This window comes from Pteropus medius, unplaced genomic scaffold (assembly GCF_902729225.1).
Source record: "Pteropus medius unplaced genomic scaffold, Ma_sr-lr_union100, whole genome shotgun sequence".
NCBI classification, from domain to species: domain Eukaryota; kingdom Metazoa; phylum Chordata; class Mammalia; order Chiroptera; family Pteropodidae; genus Pteropus; species Pteropus medius.
Genome location: NW_024349566.1, coordinates 560,291 through 571,578, shown reverse-complemented (window position 1 = coordinate 571,578; position 11,288 = coordinate 560,291). Strand labels below are relative to the sequence as shown.

Genomic DNA, 11,288 nt, shown 5'->3' with positions numbered 1-11,288 from the left:
CGGTTGGACCTACGGATGCAGCAATGGTCAGAAATTAATTGAAGGCGTTTAGAACGCGGAGAGTTAGAAAATTATCAAGCATAGTTCAGTCACTTTTTTCTATCCCTTAATATTGGCAGTCACTGGAGCGACACTGGGAACGAGGGGTTAGATTAAGAGCACTTGACAAAAGCAACAAAAAAGATAAATACATCTAGTCAAAGAAATGCAAGATTTTATGAAGAAAATTATATAAAGTTTTTGAAAGATAGGTAAAAAAGGCTTGAATAAAAGGGCAGCTACGCCATGATCATGGATAGAAAGACTGTGTATTGTTAAGATGTGTGAAATACTGGTTTAAAAAATGGACGAATCATTGCTCTTTAGCGTGGACAAATCTCAAAACCATATTGTTGCGGGAAAAAAAAGAAAGCCACAAAAGATTACATACAATGTGACACCACTGTATAAAATTCAAAAACACGTAAAATTTAATGAACAAGTAAGTGAAAGATAAAAAGCAAATTTTAAAAAAGTGTTACACAGCATAGAGGATCTTTAGCTGAAATGGTAATATTCCGTTTATTTTCTTTTTTCTCTCGCCTACAGCACCCAGTCTTCCTAAGTGGTCTCCCATCCAAGTACTAACCAGGCCTGACCCTGCTTAGCTTTCAAGATCAGATGGGATAGGGACTGTTCAGGGTAACATGGCTGTAGACTAATAATATTCTGTTTCTTAATAGATGTACTAGTTTTATTTTTTTGTACCTTACATCTATCTAGTATATAAACTCATTAGCTTTGTATTGCAATAAACACATATACAGAAATGTGCACCAATTGAATATACCCACGTCTCAGCACCCAAATCAAGAACACATCATTACCACATCTAGAAGACCCTCTCCAGATCACTACCAGTCACTACCCACCCCACTAAGAGTAACCACTACCTTAATTTCTAACCTCTTAGATAAGTTTTACCTATTTCTGTACTTTATATAAATGGAATTATACAATACATGCTCTTTGTTTCTGGCTTCTTCTACTCTCAATATGTTTGTAAGATTCAACCTTGTTGCACATCACTGTGGTTTGTGCATTCTCATTGCTGTGGAATGTTCCATTGTGTGAATATACCACAGTTTATTTACCCATTATACAGTTGTATATTAGATATTTAAAATAATTTTTAAAATAAGTAGCCTTTAAAAATAAATAACACATTAAAAACTAATAGAGTCATATGGAGATCTGCCCTTAGAGCCCTGCTTGATGGCAAAGGGATGGATCAGTGAATTTTGCAGGCCCTGCCCCCGCTATCCTTATTCTTGATATACTTAATATACTTATCAGAGGCTCAGAGAGGTCTGTGGCATGCCAGGCAGCCACAGGGAAAGTCATTCTAAACCATTTCTGAAGTATTGACTGGGTATACAGTCTTGTGCTGGGTTCCGTGGAGACCAACATGAAGACCCAGTTTCTTCACTCATGACTTGTGTCTCTTAGGGGTGGAGGAGAGAACACAGAATGGACTTTCATACTGATGGGAGGAGGACAGCTTTGACTCCTTCTGTTCAGGTTTCTTAGCATGGAGAGTCTCTGATCTGAGTCCCTCCACCTACGTGGAGTCAGAAGTGTGAGAAGGTTGTCTTTGGGGTGGCCTGGACTGCATCTTTTTCCCCTCAGGACAGAAAAGCAGTGGTCACTCTTTCCTGTAGACATGCAGCTAGGCTTAATCTCCCCAGCATTCCCACCCGCTCCAGAGGCCCATGTCACTCCAGACCGGGGAGTGTAGGCCTCTATCTAGGCTCTGTTTCCTCTCTGGGGACACCAGGTCCTAGGCAAGAGAACTCGGCAGGCTCTCCTCATGGCAGTCTTATTCCTCCTCCTTCTGTTCCTCTGTGGATGCCCCCAGGCTGCTGCAGGTAAGGAGCAGGAGGTGGGGGATTCTGCAAGGTTGCGAGGGACCGTCGCTGTTTTCTCCTTCGGGGCCTGGGAAGACATCTGATTCAAGAAGATAGAGTTACCCCAAATGACCTCCCCCTGCCTCTAATACTGGGGAAGACCCAGAGACAATGAAGGTCCAGATCATATATAGTTTCTTTCAGAAAATAAGAACGGATGAGTAAATGCTCCTAGAAAAGGAGAAATGAGAGGTAGAGATAGGGTCATTTGCCAACTATTCCAGCCTTTCCCCCTCTTGCCCTCAGACTCCCTCACTCACTGGGGAAAGAGAGGAGGAAAGCCCCTAATCTTCTCTCTCCACCTCACAGTTTTCATAGCTGTCACTTGAGAAATGTGCTCACAGTAAGACCAGTGCTGGGCAACCTCAGAAAGGGAGGAAACCAGGGGTTGGAAGTCCAGTGGGGGGTTGTTGATCTGATGAAGGTCTCTGGCCTCATACAAGCCCCTCCCCACAGACAACGTCCAGGACATCTATTCAGCCTTGGGAGAAGCAGTGGAGCTGCCATGTCCCTCACCACACACCCTGCATGGGGATGAACTCCTGTCCTGGTTCCGCAGCCCTGCAGCAGGCTCCTCTACTGCCCTGGTGGCCCAAGTCCAAGTGGCCAGGCCAGCCCCAGACCCTTGGAAGTCTGGAAGAGAATCCAGGTTCAAACTGCTGGGGAACAACTCTTTGTGGCTGGAAGAGTCTAAGGAGGGAGACGCTGGGCGGTACTGGTGCGCTGTGCTGGGTCAGCGCCACAAGTACCAGAACTGGAGGGTGTACGATGTCTCTGTGCTCAAAGGTGAGTGGGGGCATGCAGACCAGGGGCGACTGGGAGATGTGGAAGCCCAGGCAAAGAACTGAGGGGTCCCTCTCTCCTCACAGGATCCCAGTTATCTGCAAGGGCTGCAGATGGATCCCCCTGTTCTGTCCTCCTGTGCTCTGTGGTCCCCGCCAGACGCCTGGACTCTGTGACCTGGCTGGAGGGGAAGGGTCCTGTGAGGGGCCGTGTGCAGTCCTTCTGGAGTGAAGGGGCTGCCCTGCTCTTGGTGTGTCCTGGGGAGGGGCTTCCTGAGCCCAGGGGCTGGAGACCAAGGATCATCCGCTGCCTCTTGCCTCAGAACAAAGGGGTCAGCTTTAACCTGGCAGGTAAACTGAGAGAAGATATGGGAAAGGATGTTCCTTCTGGCACATCCCACACCTGCTGGCTAGGGGAGATGGTGAGAGAGGAGGCAAATCTGTTAATGACCAGGTCAGAAGGGGTGATTTCTGACCATCGCCTGCAGGAGAAGGGCTTTTTCTCTCATCATTCCATACCAGAGAAAGAAGTTGGTTAAGCCAGCTTTCTGATAGACCATAGCCAAGTAAGAGAATAATAATTCTGATGGAATATGCCATTGTTTAGAAATAGGCTGATCTATGATTTGTATGGAATATTTCATAGCAGAGAGGAAGACAATAAGAATTATTGCTGGGGAAATCGTCTTTTGAAGAGAGTATATATGCACTGATGTTATAATGGCCCATTGATACTGAAGGCAGAAGGAGAAAAAATAAAATTATTTTATAAGAAAAAGTCTGTTATACAGAGAAAGAATGCTATTGGATGTGGAATAACCCATTTACGAGGCAGGAAGAGGAGCAAATGGCCATTATTTTGGTATGCAAAGGCCAATAAAGGGTGACACTGGGGCTTATTTCCCTCTGCATCCATAGGACCTACTGTGGTGCCTGGCATGTGGTAGGCACTTAGCAAACGCTTATGGAATGAGTGAATGGAAGAATGAATACATGGAAGGCCTTTATTTTTTCTTGAAAGAATGGATTACTGAGAAGGGTATGAGTAGAAATGACAGTTATGGCGAGTAGTCTGCTCTGGAATTAGCTGTCCGTGTGTGTGTTGGGTGTGAGGAGGTATGGCCATTGTCTATCCCTCTTGGCTCATGGGGTCAGGGTGAGAGGCCTGGAAGGATGCAAAGGGGAGGATCTTGGGGGCAAGGAAACTTATGAAATCTTCTTTTGGGAGAGCCCACAGGACCATGGGAGAAGCCTCTCTTTGAGGCACAGGGACAGAACCCTTCACTGCCTCCCTCCTTATCCTCTTGTCTTGCCCTCACTGCAGCCTCCCTGGATGCCTCCCCTGCCCTCTGTGCCCCTTCCACAGGCTGGGATGTGTCCTGGATCCTGATGCTGTTGCTCACAGCAGGCCAGGGGTTCACCATCCTGGTCCTCAGTATCATGCTCTGGAGGCGGAGGATCCAGGGGGCTCAGTGCAAAGGTGAGTCTCTTCCTATCAGAGGGAGGAAGACAGCATGTGGGTGCAAGGCAGACGATTGGGCTCACATCTTGCCTCTGTACCTCGTCTTCTCCATGGAAGCAGGGGTAGGGAATACAGCTGAGTTATTTGGTGACTTCTCTGCCATACCCCATATGGTTCCTTCTCCCTAGGTGCCTCAATTCCTCAGTTTGAACCTGAAATCCAGGTCTATGAGAACATCCATTTGGCCCGTCTCAGGTGAGGAACAACTAGGGGACAAAGGCTTAAATCCCAGAGGGGACTGGGGTTGGGGTGGACATAGGGCCCTGGTTCCTGAGGTGGTGGAGAATGGAAGTATCCTTAATCTATCTGTTTCACAAATCTCACAGCCCACCTGCTCCCAAGACCAGATGATCTCGGTGACATCTGCTGGGAGGTGACCTGCTGTCTCCCTGGCCATCTGGCACTTGAAGAATTCCCTGAAAACCTTGGCAAGGGGGGAGGGGTTGACAGGGCTACTTCATAAGTCCAACTGGTCTCCTGCAGCCAAGCTGGTGTGTGTGTCGGGAAGGGAGGGGGATGCTAAAGGAAAGGAAAAGCATTATTTCCTGATGTTACTGACAAAAAGGTGTGGTCTCCAGTCTTGTAGCAGCCAGTGGAGGGCGGCCCTGAGCCCATGATACCACAGGATTATGGGGGGAGCCTGGCATAGCTGGCAGGGAGTGAAGAGGGGTGGGGATGGGCAGAGAGGAGACAGAGGAATCCAAGGACTTGAGCAGTGGTGGAGAATCAGGCATAGAGGAACCAGAAACAAACAGGGGATAACTGAAGAAGAAAGAAGGGAAGAGACTCAAGTCAGAGTAAGGGATGAGATTTTCAGAGAGAGGAAAATAGTAGGAGGATTGAGGGACAGAGAAAATGGAAAGAAAATGCAAGTTGCCCCTAAATTAAGCCAGCTCCCCTATCCTTACAAAGAAAAGAGGTCAAGCGAGAATACACACTTTTAATCAAAACCCCAGACTTCCTCAGATGGAAAGGGAGGGAACTGAGTCAGTTTGGGGGTGCCTGTGCTCGGTCCCCACCCCAAGTCACCCTCCTTATCCCAGGCGCTCCATTGTGACATCCGGAGCAGTGAGCCGCTTATCATCACCCTGACATCCTGGGAGCCCAGAGTCAAGCTATCTCCCTAGGCAGAAGGAATGTCCATAGCAGTGGGTAGGCAGATTCTCTCGTGAGGTATATAATCGGGTCCCGCATGCTGGGCTGTCCGTAAACCATGGACAAGTCTGGGCTGGTGAAACAGGAGAGGGCATTGATGCTCCCAACTGGTCAATTCGCTAGATTCAGGAAGAATTGAGCTGGACTCCAAGCCACACCCTCACAGGCAATTCCTCCAAGTGCCCTTTTGTGCATCTGCTCAAGCTTGAACCTCACCGGAGAAAGTTTTCTTGGAAGTCTCACCTAAAGCCTTCATGCTGCAGTGGCTTAAGCTAAGCTGTTAGCAAGAAGGAGGACGCGAATGACGGAGAATGAGGTGAAAGTTATGGTTCAGGTTCCAGCACCCAGCACGACCCACCAAGCAGCTACAGTTTACTTTTAGAGGGCATGCATGCACATACACTGCAGTGTTACCAGACTCCCCGATAGCATTTTAATTAAATTTACTCTTCATAATCCCCCAAGCCCTCCTTTCTGAGTTCCTGACCTACCAAATTAATCTTCCCTAGAAAGACTCACTGTACATGGGGCCCCTCCCAAACCCTTGCCTGGGACCCACAGCTCCAACAAAACACCTGTCTTGCCAGAGACCTAGGCCTGAGTGAGGGCATCAGCAACGGGCATGTAGAAAAGACAAATGACACAGAATGAGTGTGTTTTATGAGGCTGGGTTCTGGACAGGTGCCTGTAGGGGCTGGAGCAGTGCCGATGGGAATCAGGTGCTTGGGATGGGTCTGCAAAGGTCTGAGGTCTCTGTATAAAATCACGTTCATGGTCATATCTCAAAAGTGTCTGTGCAGGTGTTTCCAGGGCCATAGTGATGGTGGGAGAGTCCTGGGTTGAGGGCTGCCAATCCCTATGAGGCTAGTGGAGGAAGTGAAGCTGGCCATGAGGAGGAGTAGGGTGGTGAGGAGGGGACTGGGGACTGCAGCATGGTGGCCATATTGCACAGGCCCTGATCACAGCAGTGCTGCTGCAGAAGCAGAGGAACATGACCAGTAGGTGGCATGGCCTGGCAGAGGGCACTGGGCTCCTGGGAAACAGCCTTTGCACACAGTGATCTCACTCTGCTCTGTGGGACAAAGGGGGAATGCTCAGGGAGGGCCAGGAAGGAGGTAAGGGTCAGGGGGCAGGTGGAACAGCAGGATGGATGGAGATGGAGTAGGGTCATTGGACCAGAGTCGTACCTTAGATGCCAGTACTGATGCCACAAGCTTCATCATCCTGACACTCAGTGGGAACAGGGTAGCAGGGTTTAGCAAAGATGCATATGTGGCATAATAAGTCAGCGGCTCTCAGGGGAAGTGATGAGACCTGTGGGGTTGATGGAGATCAGGGCAATGGGGAGGAAAAGAAAACAAGCCAGGTGAGAGATGGAGCCAAGATCTGGGACAGGATAGGGATGCAGAGAGAGAGATGACACACAAAGCAGGGAGAGAGAAGCAGTGAAATGAAGGGAGAAGGGCAGACAGAAGTAGAAAAAGAGACACAGAGAAGGGCAGGGAGATAATGCAGTAAAAAAGAAAGACACCGAGCAAGAGGAATACAGGGATTGTGAGAGTAACAGATTTGAACAGAAGCCAGGAGAATCAGAGATGAACTTGGAGAAGGACACAAAAAACTAGGGTTGGGAGGCAGCAGTGAAGAAGTTAAGCAGATCATACCAGAGACAGATGAGAAAAATCGAAATTGACAATGACAGAGCTGTCCAGCAAAGAAGCAAGAAGTGAGATAAAGGACAGGGGAGACAGGCCACAAAGAAAGGGCAGTTATTCTCTGATGCCTTTGCATGAAACTTTGTCCGGTTCTACTTTATCAGGCTAGCCCGAGGCCATTCCGGGTAGCTCCCCTTTCTAAAGCTCTTAAAACTCTCCCCTTGGCATGTCTCAACCCTCTCTCACCCCACTGTCACCCGCAGCCCTCAGGCTCCTCCACGAAACCCTGCCCCCACTGCATCCCTCCACCCATCCACAGCTCCATGCTCCAGGGGATCTCCAGCCCACCTTTACCCAGTGCCCCACAGAGGAACAGGATTCAAGAGAAGGTGCTGGAGGTGCCCATGGCTGGGGTCAGGTCTCAGGAGTCTGGGAGAATGTGACCTGCACCCTGAGATCCTGAGAGTTGGTGCGTTGGAGCTTCTGAGACAGAGAGGGACCAGTACTAGGGAGTGAACCTGGGGTGGGGAGGCTGAATGGGACCAGAGCCACCTGACGCTGCAGAAGCCCTGGCCCTGCTCTGGGCACACCATGTCTCTCTGCTGCCTACTAAAGTCTGCTCTTGCCTTGAGGGGCTTCTCTGTTCTCTCAGCTGCGATCTGTGCTCCAGAGTCTGTCACCTCCCCTCCTACTCCTTTCCTTTCCCCACCCTTGTCTCAAGCTGGTCTCTACTCTTTTAACAACTAGTCTCTTGTCTTTGCTTTCTCTGTCATTTCCCACTCTGTGCATTTAAGTCTCTCACGGTCACCCTCCTAAACAGCCCTAGCCTGAATCTGTTTGAGTGTGGAATCAACATATCTGCCCACCCACGCAAAACCCAGCGGCTTAAGGGAGGGACCCACTGAGAGGGCCCCACCCAGCTGCCAGTACTGATCCTTTTGATTATGAACCTACCCCCGCCCCAGCCTCAACATTTGTACCCCATAATTATCCCTCTCAGTTTTACTACCTGGAGGAAAGAATTAAGAACACTTGGGGTCAGAGGGACGATGTATTTCCACTGGGGCAGGGAGGTCAGTGGTGTGGGGGAGCATAAAGACTAGGAAGGAATGCAGGGATGAGATTTGGAGGCGGTGGTAGAGTCTGGTAGACAAGAGTTTAAAAGATTAGGGAGGAGAACTACATCTGGAGAATAAGGGCAGGAATGTCCAAGGCGGAGTAAGACTGGGTGGGGATAAGGTGCGATGGAGGAGACAGCTCTCCATCCGGCAGCAGTTTTCTAAGACTTTTTTTAATATCAAGACCTCTTTATACTCTTAAAAATAACTGAAAACCCAAAGAACTTTTCTTTGTGTGAATTGTATTGACATTTACTATACTAGAAATCAAAACAGAACATTATAAATACATTCATTTAAAAATTAAAATAATAAACCTACTACATGTAAACAAAACATAGTTTTGTGAAAAATAACTTTCCCAACAACAAGTGGCATTGCTTTACACTCGGGAAATCTATGGCAGGCTTAACAGTGTTGTGGCCACCAGCCTCCAAAAGACACACGGACCACCAGAAACTAGTGAGTTTTAGGAAGCACACTCTTTATTCAGCCAGCTAGGTCTGCCAGGGGTACGCAGACCCCAAATTAAGCAGCCCTGAAATGTAGAGGTACAGGATTTTTAAGCCCTAAATCCCATTCCTCATTCCGTCTTAAACACAAAGGTCTATTTTTCTCCTATTCACTACCTGTCAACCCACAGGTCGGGTGTGCAAGCGGGGGTACAGAAGCAGAAAGCTTAAAGTTAGAATGTTATATTCCCATGGGTGATAGCCTATGTTCCCATGGGCGATAGCCAAGCAGTAATTTTCCAGCCAGCACAACAGAAGATGGCTGGGTTTTCATATATACTTCTGTAGTCAACCTGTTGGACTATTTGTTTTGGTTGAAGTATATGAAGAAAATCTGACCCCACAGCAATATGTGGTTGGGAAAGGAAAACTGTTGAGGACTCACTGAAAGGAGACCTTCAGGAGTTCTGGGGCCACAGTTTTAGAACCACTGCTAAAGATGGAGGAGTCTGGGGACTCCAAAGGATGCCAAGAGCTTTCTCCCATGAGGCTCCCTCCCTGTCCCCATCGGGATTCCTGGTGCTTGCTGAGGGAGATTCTTTCCTCCCTTTTTATCGCCCTATAAAGTCCAAGGCAAGGGAGATATAAGGCTGGCAGAACAGGGCTAGGGAGAGGGGCCTGGGAGAGAGCCTAGGTCCAGCTCTTCTCTCCTGCCAGGAATCCACATGCTGTACTAGGACAGCAGTGGCAGAGGCCCTAGCAGCTCCTGCAAAGAGACAGTGACCATCTATGGTGAGAGCAAATTCTGTGGCTTCCTGGAGCACAATTCCCAACCAGGCCTGGGACAGAGCAAGCTATCTGGAAGTCGTGAGTCCTCAGTTTCCTCTTCTTCCCCCAGCCCTTTCCTGCTTCCAAAACCTTCCAGATCGAGTCTGGGTCTGGGCAGATGGTGCTGCTGGCAGTGTAGCTCCTTCTGGCTCCTGGCATTGAGCCCCTTAGGAGCCTGCCGATTGCTGTCTGTGTGGTCCCACCTCTCTTCTCTTTGCTCTCCAGAATCTCAAAGACCCATTCACTCATGGTTGTAAAAGCTCAGTCCCTTAAAGCAGGGACAAAAATATTAAATCAAACTTTAGTCTACAGCTATGCTACTCTGAACAAGCCAGATACTGTCTGATCTTGGACGCTAAGCAGGGTCGGGCCTGGTTAGTACTTGGATGGGAGACCACCTAGGAAGACCAGGTGCTGTAGGCATAAAAAATAAAAAAATAAGGGATTGTAAGCTGGCAAGGTCCTTGCAATCTGTGAGGTCAACCAAGGGTTGTCTCGCTTAAAAAATAATAACAATAATAATCAAACTTCAACTTTCAGGCATCAGCTAAGGACCAGGGAGGTATGTGCGTATTTTAATTTTTTGTTTTGAACTAATTTTATGTGGATAGAAAAGTTGTAAAAATAGTACAGAGAATTTCTGTATATCCTTTACCCAGATTCCCCTAATGCTAGCATTTATATAAGATGTACATCTGTATAAGAGGGCAACTATACAGTATAGTTGCCCTTGAAACAATTCAGGGGTTAGAGGCACCCAGCTTGGTCAAAAGTTTGCATATAACTTTTGACTCTCCTCAAACTTAACTACAGTCGTCCCTTGGTATCTGAAGGGGATTGATTCCAGTTCGCCACCTCCCACCTCCTTGTGGATACCAAAATAAGCTGATGCTCAAGTCCCTTATATAAAACGATTAGAACAATGCATACATACGTTTGGTCCTCTGCATCTAACTGTGGACCAAAAATACTGTTTTCAGTCTGCGGTTGGTTGAATCCAAGGATGTGAAACCAAGGGATATAGAGGTTTGACTGTATATTTATTGGAAAAAATCTGTTTACAATCGGACCCACGCAGTTTAAATCTGTGTTGTTCAAGGGCCAACTGTACAATTATCAAACTCAGAAAATAACATTGGTACAATACTACTAATTAAGCTACAGACCCTATTCAATTTAGCCAGTTGTTCCACTCACGTCCTTTTTCTAAACCAGGACCCAAACCAGAATCCCACATTACATTTAGCTCGTGTGTTCTTAGTTGCCCTGAATCTGTGACATTTCTGAGCCTGCCTGCCTTCCCAACTTCCATGACTTTGACACTTTTGAAGAGTCCTGATAAGTCATTTTACAGAATGTCTTAATTTGGATTGATCGGATATTTTCTCACAATTAGACTGAGGTCATGAGCTTTTGGCAAGACTGCGTTCTTCAATGCATCACATCAGAGGGTTCGCAATGTAAATGTGTTGACTTTGATCACTTGGTTTTAGAGAGGTGGTTTTTTGAGGGGTCAGAGAATCCCTTTGGGTTTCTTGAAATCACATCTCTGCCTCAGAAGGCAAGTCCTCCAAGCAGGAGACCAACACCCCAGTCTCATTCTCTCTCTCAGCCTCAGGGCCCTTGACTCATCACCACCCAGCCTGCATGGCAGCCCATCATTGCAGTCAAGTGGAGTCAGAGTTGGAGATGTGACTTACACAACCCACAGGGACTGCTGCGTTGGAGACCTGTGCAACAGCGCGGTGGCAAGAACTGTGGCCCCAGCCTGAATCTTGGCTGCAGCAGCCACCACGTTGGCCTGGGTCTTACAAGGACTGTGGAGAGAGT

The 11,288-nt window shown here is 47.9% G+C and overlaps 1 protein-coding gene and 2 pseudogenes across 2 annotated transcripts; 2 read left to right on the top strand and 1 right to left on the bottom strand.

Moving 5' to 3' along the window:
• Positions 1-579: 579 nt before the first annotated feature.
• On the bottom strand, positions 580-698 carry LOC120618982 (uncharacterized; annotated as a pseudogene).
• A 535-nt stretch (positions 699-1,233) lies between these two features.
• Positions 1,234-6,174, top strand: LY6G6F (lymphocyte antigen 6 family member G6F). 2 transcript variants are annotated; one of them, XM_039883023.1, is made up of 6 exons: positions 1,234-1,907; positions 2,403-2,732; positions 2,816-3,079; positions 4,095-4,208; positions 4,379-4,445; positions 4,577-6,174. In XM_039883023.1, the coding sequence occupies exons 1-6, from the start codon at positions 1,850-1,852 to the stop codon at positions 4,599-4,601; spliced, it is 858 nt and encodes a 285-aa protein (XP_039738957.1). In that variant the 5' UTR covers positions 1,234-1,849; the 3' UTR covers positions 4,602-6,174. The 2 variants fall into 2 exon arrangements, with proteins under 2 accessions (XP_039738957.1, XP_039738956.1); XM_039883022.1 differs by having other exon boundaries at positions 4,053-4,208.
• Positions 6,175-9,762: 3,588 nt separating this feature from the next.
• Positions 9,763-9,881, top strand: LOC120618967 (uncharacterized; annotated as a pseudogene).
• Positions 9,882-11,288: the final 1,407 nt, after the last annotated feature.